Source organism: Mirounga leonina, unplaced genomic scaffold (genome assembly GCF_011800145.1).
Source record: "Mirounga leonina isolate KUSES-001 unplaced genomic scaffold, KU_Mleo_1.0 Mir_171, whole genome shotgun sequence".
NCBI classification, from domain to species: domain Eukaryota; kingdom Metazoa; phylum Chordata; class Mammalia; order Carnivora; family Phocidae; genus Mirounga; species Mirounga leonina.
Genome location: NW_023270436.1, coordinates 19,390,032 through 19,408,416, shown reverse-complemented (window position 1 = coordinate 19,408,416; position 18,385 = coordinate 19,390,032). Strand labels below are relative to the sequence as shown.

The following is an 18,385-nucleotide window of genomic DNA, read 5'->3' as shown; positions in this document are numbered from 1 at the left end:
CCCTACAGGACCTGACCCACCCACCTCTTCACTTCTTTTTGCCCAATTCCTTCCCTGCTCTTGATACTCCGGCCACATCAGCTTTTTGTTAGGTCTTCAAATGCCCCAAGCTCTGGCGACTCATCCAAGGCCAAGCCCAAGGTTGCATCCTGAGCACTAAGGCATCCCTGACTCAGCCTGTCCCCAATAAGTGCAGAAGCAGAGAAGAGGGCTGATGGTAGCAATAAGTCATGTCAGGGAGGCCGTCCCCGCGCCCGGCAAGTCCAGGCCTGGTTCTCAGGAAGTTGGGTGTGATCGATCACGCACGGGGCACATTTATTTGGCTCATTACAAGAGTTAACTAAGTTTTCAGGGAAGAGAGGAACTGGGAGACCAAGACTGTCTGGGGAAGAGAACACCGTGGGCTAAAAGTAGACTCCCACTCCCCTCTATACCACAGAGAGGCAGTGAATTCTTTCCCAGTCACTCTGACTTGGATATAAATCCCAGCTCTGGGTCTTGCCAGACCTTAAGCAGATGTGATGTTAAGCAAATCAGTTCATCTCTCCAAGCCTCAGTGGCTCCTGCTGTGAAATGGGGATAAACAGACTTTACGCAGCTGGACTGTTTTGTGGCTCACATGAGGGAATGCGAGGAAGGGGCTCAGCATGCACCTGGTAAGCGTAATTATCATGAACAAAAGAATCATAAAAGGTTGCGGCTTAGAGGTCAAATAATCCAGGTACAGTTACTGATGCCTCAGTAACCTCTGGAGGAGACAGTGTGTGGAGGTTCCTAGGCAGTAGGCAGGGGTGTAGCCTGAGGATCTGGGTCTTAAAAGCTCCCCATGGGTTTTCAAGTCATGTTTTGGAAACTACCGATAAAGCCCAGGCACCAAATTTAGAGATGGAGAAACTGAGCCCAGAGAGGGATAGAGACGGGCCCAAGGTCACACAGCACATCTTTGGCAGTTGTGTCAGCTCCAGGACACAGATCTCTGACTCCCAGTCAGGTGGTCTTCCTGATGGTCCAAGCCGAGTGGTTGTATTAGGTCACATGGGGGTTCCTGGCTCCGGCTGAGCCCCCAAGGCTAGTGTGAGGGATTCCCACTCAACTCATGCTCTTGGGGGTCACTGATGCTCTCAGAGTCCCCAGCTGTCTTTTTTTTTTTTTAAGATTTTATTTATTTATTTGAGAGAGAGAATGAGATAGAGAGAGCATGAGAGGGGGGAGGGCCAGAGGGAGAAGCAGACTCCCTGCCGAGCAGGGAGCCCGATGCGGGACTCGATCCCGGGACTCCGGGATCATGACCTGAGCCGAAGGCAGCCGCTTAACCAACTGAGCCACCCAGGTGCCCCGACAGGAAAGGTCTTTTTTTTTTTTTTTTAAGGTTTTATTTATTTATTTGAGAGAGAGAGAGCTCATGAGAGGGGGGAGGGTCAGAGGGAGAAGCAGACTCCCCGCCGAGCAGGGAGCCCAATGCGGGACTCGATCCCGGGACTCCAGAATCATGACCTGAGCCGAAGGCAGTCGCTCAACCAACTGAGCCACCCAGGCGCCCCCCCAGCTGTCTTTTTAATCCTTTCAGTACACAGTGCCCATGAGAATGTCTGATGTTCTTTGGAAACTCTCTATCTTATGTACTCTCACAGATGAATACACCAAACCCCTTTTCTCTCATTGCAAGGTGGGCCATCATTTTACCCCATGATGCAAATATAGAATGATCTGCATGCATGTGACACAGCCCAGCAATGGACTATTAATGCATATTCGCTGAATAAATGAAGCGATGAACATGCTGACTCAGCGAACAAATGAAACATCACAGAGAGTATAAGTGCCTTGAGGTGTGGCATTGTATAGTCCACATATTCAATATTTGCTGTTTGTGGCTGAATCAGTGAATCAGGCCCCGGATTGCCCACAGCCTAGTGCGGAAAACAGGGGTATAAGCAAAAGTTAGGATAGTGCAGGTCTGTTACTTTGACAGGAGTGCCTGCCTGGGGACGTGGAAGCACAGCCAAGGGAGGGGGAGCGGAGGGGAGGCTCTAGGAAGGGATCCCAAAAGGGAATACAGGCATTGGGAGACTGGGGAGGGAGAAAGGGAGCCAGTGAAGACAGCCTGACTTGGGGGACCTTGGGGCCTTGTTCCAATCACAGAAAAGAGGCCCAAGAAGGAGAAAGGCAGGTTACAGACGAATACGGACGACATGGTGCCATTTTGTAAGAATTCAAAGTGTATGTGCCCAAATTGAGGGCCATTCCACAAAATAATGGGTCTGTATCTTCAAAAACACCAACGTCAGGAAACACGAAGGCCAAGGAATCATTCCATCATGGAGTCTCTCTGGCCCTCAGTTTCTTCATCTGAAAAACAGGACTAATTTTCTCTATCACTAGCCCTTCAAAATTGTTTGCGACAACCTAATCCAATAAGGGGTATCCTCTGCCACACGCACAGAATAAATGACTATTTTTATTACTACTTAGAATAAAACTACCCCAGGACCTGAGGAATTAATTTGTTTTCAGCCAAATCTCATTAACTGATTGTCCAAGTTTATGCATTAAGGAAATAATGGCATATTATTTATGCACATATGCACACTTGGCTACCTCTCGGCAACTCTGCTCAGAATGTATTTTCCCACATGTGCAAGAGAACAAGGAGCCAACATACTGTTGCCATAAGTGAAGTCAGTAACATTGCCCTCAGCTGGGTTTCCTGGAGTTCTGGCCTCTGTTTCTACAAAGTCTGGGATGGTTATAGAAGTTTCTCTTAAAGTGATACATTTACGTGGCCCATGAAAGAGCATCACCTAAAAAAATGTTGTTGTTTTTTTTCCCCAGAGATGACTGGGTGAGACCACACCACCTCATTACGTGTAGATACCAACCAGGGCTAGTGGCCCTGCGAATGCACCGTTCCTAGCTCTGGTCCCTTAGAGAGAGCTGCTCTCTGCCTGGAATTCATCAGGCCAAAATGAGAGAGAGTGGGAAGAGAGAGAAAAGAACTTGCACATCTGAGTCACACCTGAGTCGGCAGAATGACTGCATGTTAGGTTCTCTGAGGGCAAGGTTATGCCTTACTTACTTCTGCACCTCTAGCGCCTACCAAGTGCTTGCTACGGCACAGAAGGTCTTGAAGGAAGAGCAAGTGGATCTTGAATGAATGAAGGAATCCTAATCCACCAGTGCTTAGCCATCTGAGCTCCAGCTTCCTTATCTATAATCAAATATCTATAAGAGTCACCCTCGGGGAGACGAACCATGAGAGACAATGGACTCCGGGAAACAAACTGAGGGTTCTAGAGGGGCAGGGGGTGGGAGGATGGGTTAGCCTGGTGATGGGTATTAAGGAGGGCACGTTCTGCATGGAGCACTGGGTGTTATATGCTAACAATGAATCATGGAACACTCCATCAAAAACTAATGATGTAGTGTATGGTGATTAACATAACAATAAAAAAATTTAAAAAAAAAGAGTCACCCTCGGGGGCTCTGCTAGTAATTAAGCAAGATTCTATAAATTAAGCCATGGTGGGGATTCTAGAGCATTATGGGAATTTGTTTCCTGCACAGCCTTTCCGGGGATCTACTTTCTTTGGAAACAGGGTAAGTGGAGGCATAGTGGAGAGACAAGACAGGTAAGACCCAGACATTGCCTTCTGGAAGCCCCTGATGGCAAGAGGGCTCAGGGAGGACCAGGCTATGCCCACGTGGTTCCTCGTCTGGGGTTTTATGGCTGAGCTGAGCTGAACCTTGATCATTAAATAGCAGTCAGTGAGTGATGGGTTCACCCAATCGGACCTCTGCTTTCTGCTTAGAACCTCAATTTTATTAACCAAGATAAAAAAATGCCTTAAATTGGGAAGCAGAGGCTAGGTGGTTGCTTTAACATCAATGTTCCTATCTGAATTCCTACAGAAATCATAGCAATATGCGCAGCTGCAAATTCTATTCCAGCTGGGAATGATACACCAAGTCTCTCTTCCTCTCTCAAGACTCTTGGGAACGGTTGCTCATTCATTTACTCGTAGTAGTATCTACACTGAGTATCCAATTTTTTAAAAAGATTTTATTTATTTATTTGAGAGAGAGAGAGAGAAATCATGAGCAGAGTGGTAGAGGAAGAGGGAGAAGCAAACTCCCCGCTGAGTAGGGAGCCCACCGCAAGGCTTCATCCCAGGACCCTGAGATCACAACCTGAGCCGAAGGCAGACGCTTAACGGACTGAACCACCCAGGCGCTCCCTGAGTATCCAATTTCTATCAGGCACCGTGCTAAGCTACTGATGGAAAATTCCCTATTTTTGTCTCATACCAACTAGATGAAAAAGGTACCGTTATTTCTCCCTCCTATACTGTTTCCATAAAGTACAAACAACTTGCCAAGGTTTATATGGCTTGTAAGTGACAAAGCTGGGATCCAGACTGAAGCTTCTGGGATCCTAACTTCTGAGGTCTTGGCCACCGCCATATGCCCAGTGAGCACCTGCTGACTGCTCAATGTGCCACGCTCTGAGTTACATGTTGGTGACAAAGACACGAGGTGTTCTTAGTCTGGGAGGAGGACAACCATGCATTAGCATGCATGCTAATAATAAGCACTTCTCGCACACTAATTAAGAATGATTACACTTCAACATTCATTCATTCCACAGCTCTGCATTTATTGAGCTTCTGTTTTCTGGGAGATGTACTGCTCATTGAGAGGAAATGCAACACATCCCCTGCCTTGGAGGACCTCATTGTCTAGAAGCGGGGAGAAAGGCTTTCAAACTCTTGCATCTGTGGGGAAGTGATTGATAGTGATTGTAATCTGTTTGTGGATGCATCCCCTGGCTGGACACCTGCTCTGCTCTAGCAGGAGACCAGGTCCTGGGCTTGTAATACCTCGAGGTGAGTACACAGTGAGACTGCGTCCTTCCGATTTTTCTGTGACATCAGTTGTAGGACATGATACATGTTGAACGAGTATATGATGATGATATGATGATGACATCATAAATATTATCTAATATTATATATGTTACTGTAAGTATTGAACGCCTACTGGGTACCAACCACTATTCTATGCATTTTATAGGGTCAACTCATGAATTCTCACTGCATCCTGTGATGTGGGTCCACTGATCATTGTCCTTTCACAGCTGAAGAAACGGAGGCCCAGAAAGTTCAGTAACTTGCCTAAGCTTACACATTCAGACTAACAAGAGCGGTCTGAGGCTTTCTTCAGAAACAACAATAAAGTGTTGCTTTTAACCCCAACTGAAGTAAACGTATGCAAATGAGCCCCAGCACATCATTTTTTATTTATGCCATAAATTAGGCAAATTTCCCGTCCTGAAGCCCTGGAAAACTAGGACTGATTCCACATATTTTTCATTAATTTCCAAGGTGGTTGGCTCCAAATTAGCTTTACAAGTCCGTAAACCTACCTTGGAGGGGGCATGGAGGTAGAGGTCTGATCAAAAGTCTGTAAGGAATGAGGAATCAGAGGATTCTTTGTCCGTCTGTCTCCTTTTGCTCACAGCTTTACAGTTTAGTGGTGCACTTCCACATCCAGGGCTGCCACATACAGTTGCATAGGTTGTGCACTGCTTAACTTCAGGGGCGGGGGACCATTCACCTACACTGCTGGAGATGGTCGGAGAGGTGACATAAGCATTGCGATCTCACAATCCACCCTATGGGGGAGGCACAGGAAGCATTACATTCTCTTTTTGCAGATGGAAACTGAGGCTTAGTTGATCAGACCCCTTCCTCCAGCATAATACAACACAGAAACACCAGGGTTGGGGTCCACATCCAGGCCTGTCTCGGTCCTATGCCAGTGCTTAGTCCACCACTCTCAGAAAGTGTACTCTGAGTACATTCTTTTAAACACCTCTTCCTTCTGTTTCCATAATATTAAAGCTTTGAAGAAATCACAACATTATATAATAGCCACATTACTAAAACCATGCAGAGAAACCACATGTTTGAAAAAGCACATTCTGTTTTCCCACTAACCTCTGCCTTTGCTCCTAAGTGCATTGTTCTCATTCCAGGTGAACCTTCTCATGAGGAGGGGGAGGGCTCCTGAGGCCCTATCTTGAAGCTGCTCTTCTTTTTCTACCCCAGCTTGATGGGCAGAGAATGGACCCCTTGAAATATACCCAGTTACACCAGTTTATGAGGACCCCCTCTCATAAACGCCCACTTCAAATGATCTTTCTCTAAGCTTACCCAAATGATGGGAAGACTGTGCATTTTCTGCAAATACTTTTTTAAAAAAGATTATTTATTTTATTTTATTTTTATTTAGAGAGCGTGGGGGGAGGGGCAGAGGGAGAAGGAGAGAGAGAGTCTCAAGCAGACTCCCCACTGACTGCGGCGTCTGACGAGGGGCTTGATCCCATGACCCTGAGATCATGACCTGAGCCGAAATCAAGAGTTAGAAGCTCAACGGCCTGAGCTACCCAGGCAACCATCTGCAAATGCTTTTGTGCCCTTTGCTTCCCAAACTGGGGTCATTTGTGGCCAAAAATGCGTTTCTTTCTTTCCTTTCTTTCTTTCCTTCCTTCCTCCCTCCCTCCCTTCCTTTCTTTCATCCATTCAACAAACTGCTGAGAATAAAGAAGTAATATGAGACAATCCCTGACCCCAAGGACCTCACTGCCCAGTGAGGAAGGGAGATGAGTCAGCAGATACACTTGTGATCTTTCCCAGTTCTTAGATATATTTATCAGTGAGGCCACAGCTTGATGACTACGGATGAAAAGAGTTCCAGGGCCACATCGTGGCAATTGGAAGGGTTGAGAAAGCAACTATGGAGGACGGCAGAGCCGGAGTGTGAAATGTTACTAGTGGTGATCGCTCTCTACCCCAAGTACGGACGGGACTAGCTCTGTGTTCTGCCTCACGGCATGCTTACCACACCTGCCACAGATGATTGGATTAAACATGAGCAGCCAACCTCGTGCCCCAGCAGGACAAGCCATATTCCTCAGGAATCTGAACAGGGAAGCATGAAGAAGTTGAGTGTTAGGGGCTATGTCTGGACTGCCATGACCTAGAGCAGTACGATCCAATAGAACTTTCTACCAAGATGATAATGTTCTCTCTCCAACATGGCAGCCACTAGCCACACATGGCTACTGAGTACGTGAAATGTGCTAATGGGACTGAGGAATTCTAACTCCAACTTAATTTCATTTTAATGAATTCACATTTAAAACTAAATAGCCACATGTGGCTAGTGCCTACCATATTAGATGGTGCACATGCAGAGTTTGAGCCGGAGAAGCCATGACAGCCCATGCGTAAGTAGAGGTGATGAGGGAGATCACTGGTGAGTGAGCAGAAGGAGGCAGGCGAGAGAGAGAGCGAAAGAGCCAGAAGCAACAGATGCAGGGAGAAGCAGATGCTGTGGAAGAGAGAAATGGAGGAAAGGAGCCCATCCCTGGAGCATCCTTGGCCCAATATTTGGGGTAACCTCTTAGTCTTGGTCTATCCTAAATGACGCTTTGCTCTGTAAAGCCAAAAGAAAGACTGGTTCCTCTCTTGGAAGCCAGCATTGATCTAAGAATCTGAGAATCAGCTAAGATTCAACAAATCATTGCCATCATCATCATCACTCCCCCCACCCCAATCATCCCAGTTAGGTGACTTGTCTAAGATCACACCATTAGGTTGGAACCAATATCTGTCACTCCAGAGTCTGGGCTCTTTATTGCACTTTACTGCCTTGCTGGGCTCTTAGTCCTGAGTCAGTGCTCCATTTCGGCATCCCAGCTCACTCATTTATGATGCAAAACCTTGGCACATGCCTACCCCCAAACTGGGAATGGGTAAAACCAAACAAGGAAACCATCACCCACTGGCTCATACCCACCCCTCTGCCCTATAGGACTTGTCTGAAGCTCCAGACTCCACATATTAGACTGTACCCACCCACCTTGCTCTAACTTCCAGCCCTTGAGTCATCCTTGCTATCCATCTACTTGCCCAAGGCTGGCCCTGACCACATCATCCATGCCTCAAGCAACCCTTCCCCAGATCTCTACACCACACACCACCACTGGGTTTCTCAATGAGCCACTCTGTATGGCCCATGGTGAGAGCAGGGAAGCACGGGGAGGGGGGCACCTGGCCTGGGACCTGCACCCCCCTGAGCCTCCATGCTTTATTCTTGCTTGCTTGACTCGAGCCATCTGCTTGGATGGCACCATTCCCAGGTGTGAGCTGGTCCACGAGTGCCTCAAAGATTCAAGTGCCAAGTCAGCACGGGAGGGAGCTACGGCTTGATTTCAGCTTCTGCTAACGCTCCTTTTATGCAGTCACTCTGCCATGGCCTCACAATGTAAATATCCAATTTGGGTAATGGATGCCATTGGTTTCTTGGAGACAGATGTCTTAAGGCTCTCCACGGGGCTCCGAACATACATTAGAGGAGAGCAGGGATTCCACTGTTCTTAAAAGAGGGTAAAGTTCCTTTAGAAAAGAAGTCAGAAAACAGGAGTCAGAGGTTCGAGTCCTGGCTCTGCCACTCAATTGCAGTGACACCTTGGGTGAGTAGGTCCTTTCTTGTCTTTGGGTCTCTTTTCTCAGTAAAATGAAATTATCAGAGAATGGACTGAGGCAGGTTGAGAGGCTGAAGAACTGTTAAGATCTGATAAATACAACAGACCCCGGGAAGGGTACCTTGCTAACTTTTTCTGGAAAGCATGTCAATACTAAGCCCCCATTTATCACATCCTCTCTGGGAAAATGAGCAGAGCACAGACCATTGCCCCCAAGTGAGGCCCACTGACGGCTCGGGGCAACCAAGCTCTCGTTGGCATCTCACAGAAAGCAACTCTAAACATGGGTTTTTATTCCCTTTTCTAGTTTCTGCAGCTGCCAGGGACCCAAGAGAAGGCAGATTCTACAACACCCAGTGTCGTGCCCAGAAAGTTTCTATTTTGAAATGAGCTAAGCCACAGGGTAAATAATTGCAGCCAATATGCCCTTTGGAAAGAGACACGGCTCCGGCTGGGACCCATTGAGTGGACGGCCTCGTGGCTGTGTGTTTGCACAAAGGTTGTTGCTGTTCTTCACATAGTGTCTCTCTCTCCTTCCTCCTCTAATTCCTCTTTCTCATCTTCCTTTCTGTAGAATTTGCCAGTGATTTCACATCTCTTAGCTCACTGATTTTCCTCACAGCAATTCCTTGAGGTAGGATGGTCTTGTCGTTTCCAGTTTTCAGGTGAGGAGCCAAGTCTCCAACAGGCTGCCCAAGACCACACAGATGTAGGAGAAAGAGTCAGGAATCGAATTCAGATCTTCAGACTGATGCTACCTCCCCACGACTGGTATTAAGGTGAAAGGTAATTTAGCATGGTTTTACAAACGGGTTGAGCCTTATGCTGGGTGAGATACAGGCTGAGAGACATATGGATGAGGAAGCTTCGGTTGAAGGTTTTGAGGGAGACATGTGAAGTGGTAACTCATGCATTGTGAGTACCTGAGTTAACTATAATAGAGGGATAAAATGTAAAGGGAGGGGTGCCCAGAGTATAATTAATAACTGGCACAGAGAAGAGAGAGGCAAGGGAAGTTTTCACAGAAAAAGACAAACAGTGACTGGGTTTTGAAGGATGAATAGAAGCTCACCAGCTGAATATTGGTAGCAATAATGGCAACTTTTTATTGAGTGCTTGCTATGGGCTACATGTATGTACCTACTTTGACTATTGGTAACAATCTTGCAAGGGAGACAGGACCCTGATCTTACATATCAGGCCCACAGTGTTCAGAGCACTGAAGTGCATAGCTCAAGGTCATGCTGCTCAAATCAGCCAGCTGGGCATTTCATCTTCAGCTATACAGACTCTTAGGATGACAGGCCAGTTTGAAGGTACTGCATGATAAGAAGGATGCTTCACCCAGGAGTCATCAGAGGGCCTATGGAGGGTTGAGACGAACTGTTTCTCCTCTTGGCAAGCTGACTTGAGACACCTGGCATCTGCCACTGGGTGAGGAAACACCTCCCCTCCCGGAGTCCAGTCAAACCACCCTAATTTCTGGGCTTGTGTCTGCTCTCCATTTGGCCATGGCTATGTGACACCTCATACCCTAGCATCTAAAACAAACCTGGGCTTTGGAATCAAATAGCCCTGGGTTTGAATCCTGACCACATCATTCATTGCTTATAACACCTTAGCAAGTGTCAATACCTTTCAAGACTCAGTTTCCTTATTTGTAATATTTACTTAGTGACAGCACCTGATAGAGTTGGTTGAGGATCATAGGAGTGAATATATAGGGTAAGCACATGGACAGTCCTCTGGCAGAGTGGACCCACGCTAAATGGCAAATAGCAGTGCTATATTTTGCCATTCTTTCATAACAAGCCCAGGAAGAAATGCATGGGAGTGCTTGGGGTCTTGAGCCTCCCATGCCAGCACCCACCTTCCTAAAGCTTGACTTTCCGGTATGCATAAAGCGTAAAGTCTCTTAACTCCCATGTCTCATCCCAGCCCTGTGAGGACAGCTTTGTGTATGTGGTTGTGGTTACTGTGATCCATTTTACAGATGGGAAAACTGAGGCTCATGGCTAGGAGGTGATTGAGTTTAGGTTCCTGAACTTAGGAGCTTACAGAAACCAATTTCCTACACTTTAAGTTTTCCATTAATGGTTGGGTGGCTTGGGAACAAGAGAAATTACAAACAGCCAGAATTTCAAAGCCAGCCAACAAACCAGCCATACTGCTCACTCTCTTTAGTGTACTCTTCTTGGCTGGGAAAAATAATCCTTATGCTCTCTTTTTCTTTTTCTCTTTCTTCTTCTCTCGTTCTTTTAGAGATATTAGGGGCTTTGGAAAATCCTAGTTGATTTGGGTCTCTGCCCTGCCAGATTTTGGCGTTTGGTGAGCCAGGGTTCAGACCCGTCCAGCCTGACCACACGCCAACGATGAAGGCATCTTGTACACACAGTTCATTGGGAAACAATATGGGACCCACCTTGGAAGGCTCTGTGCCCAGCACTCAAGCACCCACGCTCAGTGTCAGATTATCTGGATTCAAATCTTACCTCTGCCACTTCCTAGCTGACGACCTTGAGCTTCCTGAACTAACAGTCTCTCTAAGCCTTGGTTTCCTCATCTATAAAATGGAGAAAAATTGTGGAGTTTAAATAAAATAACCTATGCCAGTGCCCGACATATATTCAGTAATCATTAGATATGACAATGATGAACGAACCGCCCACATATACATTGTAACCTGTTCAACTTCCTGACTCACTTCGATTCAACCAGTTTTACTTGAGTGCTTACTATATATCAGGAACAGCGGTGGGCAGAGGGTACACATCCAACACGCCTCTGACAAGTATTTACTGGCTCCCGTCACGTATCAGCAAAATCTGCCCACGAGCTTGGGGGATGCGGAATGTAAGAGGCAACCGTGAGGCGTGGCATTAAAAAAATTGATACCAGGTTGCAACCACTTCACAGCTTTGTGACTCTCGACACGCTGCTTGACCTCTTTGTGCCTCCATTTTCCCAGTCTATAAAATGGGGATAATTATCGCATCTATTGGGGCCATTGTGAGCGCTCTCCGAACAAATCTATCCAAAGCACTTATCACGGGACTTGGAACAAAATCGACACTCAGTGAATGCTGTTTGCATTGTTGAGACACGGTCCCCGCCGTGCTGTAGTAAATTACATCAGGCAGGTCCACGAGAATCATCCCATTCTCTCGGGGACACCCTTGCCCCCACCCCTTCACCAATACCAAGAGGTTGCTGCTGAACTACAGTAACCAGAGGATTATGCAAATATGCTAATCCAGGGAAGCGGCATTTACCCAGCACTGTGGCTGCTATTGGTACTCCCTAACCGGGACTGGCTGTCTTCAGAGAGGATTCCTTTGGTGTCATCACAACCTCTAGTGGACAACAACGAACACGACGCCTCACGGGCCTTTGTTCCAGCCTTCCTCTGCAGAGCCCACGAAGTCCAGGGGAGAGCAGGGAGGAGGGGCAGGTCTGACGATTTCTTTCACGTGTCAGGCTGGGTGCCCACCAGCCTGCCCCTCCCACTCACTCCTCTTTCCCTCTCTCTAATTCCACCGGTGTGTGATGTGCCCCTAAAGTGAAGCCTGCTTCAGAATCTTCACTGTGGAAATCGTCCCCCTGGCGGCTGGTCCCTGTCACACCCCTGCAGGGCCAGCTTAAATGCTACCTACTCAGGGAAGCCTTCCCTGACTACCTCTGGTGAGAATGAACCACCCCCCCGCCCCGAGACCCCATGGCACTCTGATAGTCCCCTCCTGAAGCACAGACCACAGGGCATGGATGCTAGTGGTTTACTTCTGATCTCTCTTGCTAGGCTGTTATTGCTAGGGCAGGGACCTCATCATATGACTGTGTCTCCTGCACCCTACGTGGGGCTTGCTGCATGCATACAAAGTGCTCAGTAAATGTTAAATGAATGAATGAGTTAACGTCTTCTCCAGAAGATTCTCTCCTTAATATCTCCTTTCCAACCATTACACTGCCATCCTACATCTCTGGTACCATGGACTCTGCTTCCTGATGGTAATACTGAGGCGCACAGATTTGCAGTATGAGACTTCAGGAAGGAAGGGCACCTGCACCAGGTGAAGAACAATTCTCACCTGCCACAGGCAGCATATAAGTACCTGGGGTTACTCACTATCCCACCTCCACCTCTCTTACTTTGGCCTAAATTATCCAGTTATCTATGCCAACATCATCTTCACACCAACTTCGGGGATTCGCTCTCTTGGTGCCTCCTAATAGGGGCAACTTGCATTTGGGAACACAGGGAAGTAAATGCAGGACCATTACTTGAGCATCTACTATGTGCCACCTGCTTTACAAGGAAGTGTTATGTAATCATTGCAACCATCCTTCCAGACTGAGACCATCAATCCCGCACTCCTGCCCCCATTCTGCAGATGGTAAAACGGATGCTCAGAGAAGAGAGTTCTGCTGGAGGTCACGCATTCATAACCATGGAGCTGGACCTGGACCCAGGTTTTCTTTTTTTTTTTTTTTTTTTAAGATTTTATTTATTTATTTGACAGAGAGAGAGATAGTGAGAGCAGGAACACAAGCAGGGGGAGTGGGAGAGGGAGAAGCAGGCTTCCCGCCGAGCAGGGAGCCCGACGTGGGACTCGATCCCAGGACCCGGGGATCATGACCTGAGCCGAAGGCAGACGCTTAACGACTGAGCCACCCAGGCGCCCCTGGACCCAGGTTTTCAAAGCCACAATATTTCTTTTCCAGAATGCTATAAATCTAATACCAGCGCCCAGCTCAAATTCCCCAGAACAACAGCCTTGCCACAGCCTCTTTGGTGTTTTGCAATTTGGCTGCATGAAGGAAACCACAGACTGGGAGGAAAAGGGACAGCTGGACTCTGCATTCTGAAGCTGCCTTTCTTGTAGCATTCTCCTGCCTTCTTATCACCTTTCCTTCCTCTTTTTCACTGCACAGCAAGTGTCATCAATAATTTCCCTCTGAGAAATAGGAATCAATTGTAGGAAGCAGAAAGGGGCGCGGGTAGAGGTGGAGGCGAGGCCATCTTTAGAGCTCCACTCTGCTGACCTTTGACATTGCGCTCCCCTGCTGGTTGGTCGCAAAGGGCAGAATTGGCTCCTTCTGCCCTCAGTCACCAAATGCAGCTTTGAGCGCCCCTAGTGGAGGTCTGCAGCACGCCAGTGGACCGAGCGGGAGGACCAGTAAATCGAGCCCTTTTGAATAGCTTTTTGAATAGCAAGAATTTGTGAGCAAAACCACAAAACAAGCCACTCTGATCAGGAAACATCCTTTTGCCTTAGAGGAGGGGGGAAGGAATATAACATTATTTTCCTAATGTCTAACTAAGCCTTGTGAACACAAGAAGAATCCCTCAAGCTTAGATAAGGTGGCCCCTGGCAGGAGCAGCCAAAACTCCATGGGAAAGAATGGCAATCCATAATGAAAATAGTTGTTAAGTGAATTTAACAACAACGCACATTAGAGACTAGAGGAGGCAGCAAATTTGAGTCCTATTGAGCAATATTGAATTTCCTTTATTAATTCAAGAGAAAAAGAAAAGAAATGACACTCAGGCTCTGCAGTCTTAGCACGTAGCTACAATTATTCCCCATGTGCCTATCTTAGACAATAAGAAGCCTCTTCAAAACCAAGTTATACTTTATACTTATTCATGCCTTACAGCAAAATGGCCCAGAGAATCACGTGACCTGCATAAGAATGTAGCAACAAGTCCCTTTCAAGTATTTACAAATCCCCTCACTGCACAGGCAAACAGGACTAGCTTGCAACACTGTATTAGATGCACCGCTCTCCTGACATTAGTGGAAGTTGGGCTCCAGGTTAAAAATAGAGTTCATTGTGAAAGGTCAATTGTTTCCAAATGTACCATCAGAATTGGCAGTGCTCACTGGTTATCCTCATTCTTTCCTTACCACTCAGAGTCAGAAGCACAGGGTTATTAATGAGCCTTCTGAAGTAGTACCTCTTTAATTTGTCAGTGACCTGAAGTTAATTAAAAATATATGCTGGCTAGTTGTAGTGTCGAAGAGTTGGAAAAATAATATGAAGTGTCTTAAAAATTAACACACACATATTTTGTGTTTGAAGCCAGTGAAGGAAACAGGATATGAAATCCTTGTCTTGGATGACAATTCAATACGTGCCATTAAGATATTTTTCCTGGAGGGTGGTGTACTGGAGAGTGTGGTCCTCAAAGGAAGAATCACTTTAGAAAAGCCAGCAAGACACTGAGTAGCTTTGGGCTCTTTCTGTGTGTTAGTCACAACACAGATTCAAAGGGGGATGAGGGAGGGAGATGTGGACGATGTTCAAGGCCACCAAGCCATTGTTGGAAAGACAGCTAATTAAAAAAGGGCATGCTGTGGTGGAAACGATTTATTTAAACCAATTCTCTTCTCCCATCTTTCCCAGAGAAATTGTCCAGACCTGGTGTAAATTGTGATTATTATTGCTTCATAAAAGGGGGGTTCTTTAATGATATGCTTTGTTAAACAAAAGGTGATGAATTATTTCCTTTCCTTTGCACTCCGGGGCTCCACATTTAAAGAGAAGGGGGTGGGGGATAAAATGCCTGATTTATGCTGAGGAGGGCACTCCAGGCCGTGGGGAAGAGTTGGAGGGAAGGGGACTCAGCTGGGGCCCACGGAGCTGAGAGCTGTCCGCGGCCTTTGGTGCTGAAAGCAGGTGTGCGCGCCAGGGGTCCAGAACTTCTTAGGGAGCAAGGGCACAGCCTGTGCCCCAACTCCGGGTCAAGATGGTACAAACAGAGATCGAGGCTCCAGATGGGGAGGGTGTGCGCCCTCGGACTGTCTTCAGCCTGGGAAGACCCTGCAACTGCCTGCTTATTTCCCTCACGAGGAGCGCGTTTCTGGGACCCGGAGACCTCTCAGAAGGCTACGTCGGGTGGTCTACCAATGCTCTCCTCCACTTTGGGGTCTCCTAGTGAACTGATTAAACCCTCACAGCTCTTGGGGTTAGCTGTGGGTGAGTGAAGCGCCCAACCTCCCAACACACAACTTTTCCTGGGGGACCTCAGCGGGGTGGAGAAGAGGGTGTGGCTCCGGGTCTGGGAAGGAGGAGCAACCATCCTCGGCTAAACTTGGACCCCCTTTCCCAACCCGCAAGCACGTGGTGGCTGAAACTATCACCGCCACCTCCCCAATTCATAATAGTGTTGAGACACTAGGCTGTCTGGGGTGGGTGGGGAGGGAGAGTGTCCGCTCAGGTTCCCGACTGTGACCTGACGTCTCCTCTCCCTCCCCCGCCAAGTTCTGAGAACCCTAAGGCCCCTCCACCGGCCTCCAAACGAAAGCCACACCCAAGTTCGGCATTCAGGCAGTTGGGATCCGTCCAGGGACCCGGTCCCTCAGGGCAGCCTGAACCAAAAGGAGGCAAGGGGTCCTAGAGTGGGAGGGCGCGGCGCTATGACGCCCCCAGACGCACAGTTCGAGTCTAGTTCTCAGTTGCAGGGCGGGTCAGCTGCCCCCTTTCTCGTCCTCTCCCCGAAAGGCTGAGAATTATCTGGCACCCAGCCCCGGGTGCGGTTGCAGAGCGCTCCGGGCATCTGGGGTTTGGGGGAGACCCCACTCCAAGGATATTCTCTGGGGCTGCAAAGGGGAGTCAGCCCCACAGCCGAGCAGACCGAAAAGGAGCCCGCAGCCGAAGCAGGGAAGCGCCGGAGTCCTTCAGACACATCCCCGCCTCCACACTCCCATCAGCCCGGGCCGAGGGGACGCGGCTCCCAGCCCCGAATTTGGGCGGCCGCCCCCGCTCCCCAACCCAGCAGGCGGTGCTCGAGGCGCCCGGGTCGGCGCAGACCCCCAGCCGCCCCGCACTCGCCGCAACTTTGCCCCCTCCCCCGCCCCGCCCCTCCGGGCGCTTACCTCCCGCCAGAGCTGCCGCGGGGCTCCCCAGGAGCAGGGCGAGGAGCAGCGAGGTCCCGCCGAGTACCGCGGCGGGCGGCCGGGCCGCGGGCATCGTGGCAGCGGGGGTCGCGGCGCCGTGGGCTGCGGGCAGGCGGACGGCGCGGGAGCCGAGAAGCCGGGAGGCTGCGAGCGCGCAGGGCAGGCGCGGCGAGGGAGGGGGCCGCGTGCCGGGGCAGCCGCCGGAGCCCCCCGGGCGGACGCACGCTCAGCCCCGCGATCGCTCTGGCCGAGCTGCGCCGGGCGCGGGCGGGCGAGTGAGGAGGAGCCGGCGAGCGAGCGAGCGAACGAGCGGGGAGCGAGCGGGAGGAGGGAGGGGGCTGGGGCCGAGTCTGTGCCGAGCGAGTGCGACGAGGGAGGGAGGGAGGGGGCGGGCGGGCGGCAGGGAGAGGGGCCGCCGCCCCCCCCCCCCGGGGCCAGCCTCCTCCTTTAGCCACCGGTCCCGTCTGTCCCGCAAAGTTTAACGCCAATTCCCCTGGCGTCCTGTGGGCTGAGCGTTTCCTGCCGGCGGATGCTCACGGCAGCCTTGTGCTGACCAGAGGCCAGAGAGCGTCCTGACCATTTTCCAGACGGGGAGATGGAGGCCTCAAAACCTAGCGCAGCCTGCAGCCTACGAGAAGCCTAGAGCTTTCCATTGCTCAGCCTCCCAGAGAGATCCCAGTCCCAGTTCTCTATGGAAGCCCTCCCTGGCCCCTTTGGGCCCCAACCAGCCCTCTGCCCTGCCAGCCTCCCGTGTTTCCAGAGTGAGTCCTGTAACCTAGAAAGTCTCCAACTCTGGGGATCCAATGAGAGCTGTCAATCTCCCTAGAACAAAACAAATGGCCACGAAATTGTGCATCCAATACTGGGTGGGGGGTGGGGGGTCCTAGCCCTGTGAAGCCCAACCAGGGACTATAAATTACAATTTATGTTCTAATCCGAGTTCCATCTTTCACATCCCCATTGTCAACAGGGCACCAGAGCTAGCCAAGGCTTCCTCTGAGCTCAGCCCCTTAGCTCTGCTGTATTTGCTCCCTTCCCCCACCTGAGCTGGAGTTCAAGGCCCACCTTCCATGCTGTGCTCTTGCCCAGCCCTGATTTTCAGCATCTTGTCTTTTCTCCACAAACGGAGGTGGTGGGGGACAGTAAGTGGGGGAGACAGGCAGATGCTTGGGGACAGGCATTTGCCAAGGGCTACATGGGGGACAGGCTTATAGGCACTCCCAGAGACTCAGACAGACTGTGTGGGCTACCTTTGCAGACCTGCCAGTTTCCCAGGCCTGTCACCCCAATTTAGAAGCCCTCCCTCGCCCTCCCCCTACTCCACCTTGCCACACTATCTCCACATTGCAGCCTGAGCAGGCAGAGGGAGCAGATGGAGAGAAGGTTGCAGGCAGCAGCGGGAGGAATATGTCTTTAGCTGAGTGGTGGAGCTGGGAGTCCCTATAAAGAATGGGTGGGGGAGGTGAGCGCAGGGTGGGAGAGGACTGGAGGGGAGAGGGAGCACTTTGGCCTAGGGGATCAAAAGACCCCCACACCCAAAGCTTTCCCATTCGTTCACTCATTCAATGCTTTTTACAGGGCACTCACTACAGAGGCAGATCTGCATCAGGCTTGGAGGACAGAGAGTCCCCAGTAAAACCTGCTCCTTGACTGCAAAAGTTTCCATTCCTGCTATTTCCTGGGTGATTTTTATAAAGAGGGAGGCTGAGACAGGGGGTGCATAAGACCTGATTTCTCCCTTGGGGAAGATGAAGCCTTCCATTGTTTGTGCTGTATTAGGCCGAAAGCTCTGTAAGGAGCGGCCTTGCCTGTCTCCGCCATCACCGTACACTTAGGGCCTGCACAGTACACGGTAATACTTGTTGAATGGAAACATAGACAAGCAAAGAAACTGAGGAAAACAGAAAGGGAGAAGGTGAGTGAGAGAAAAACAAAGAGA

The 18,385-nt window shown here is 49.5% G+C and overlaps 1 protein-coding gene across 1 annotated transcript in view; it reads right to left on the bottom strand.

Moving 5' to 3' along the window:
* The window catches only part of SEZ6L (seizure related 6 homolog like), a 185,024-nt gene extending 168,347 nt beyond the window's left edge, over positions 1-16,677 (bottom strand). The window contains exon 1 of the mRNA XM_035017248.1: positions 16,426-16,677. Coding sequence (XP_034873139.1) covers positions 16,426-16,519 — 94 coding nt within the window. The 5' untranslated portion in view covers positions 16,520-16,677. The remainder of the gene's footprint in view (positions 1-16,425) is intronic.
* Positions 16,678-18,385: the final 1,708 nt, after the last annotated feature.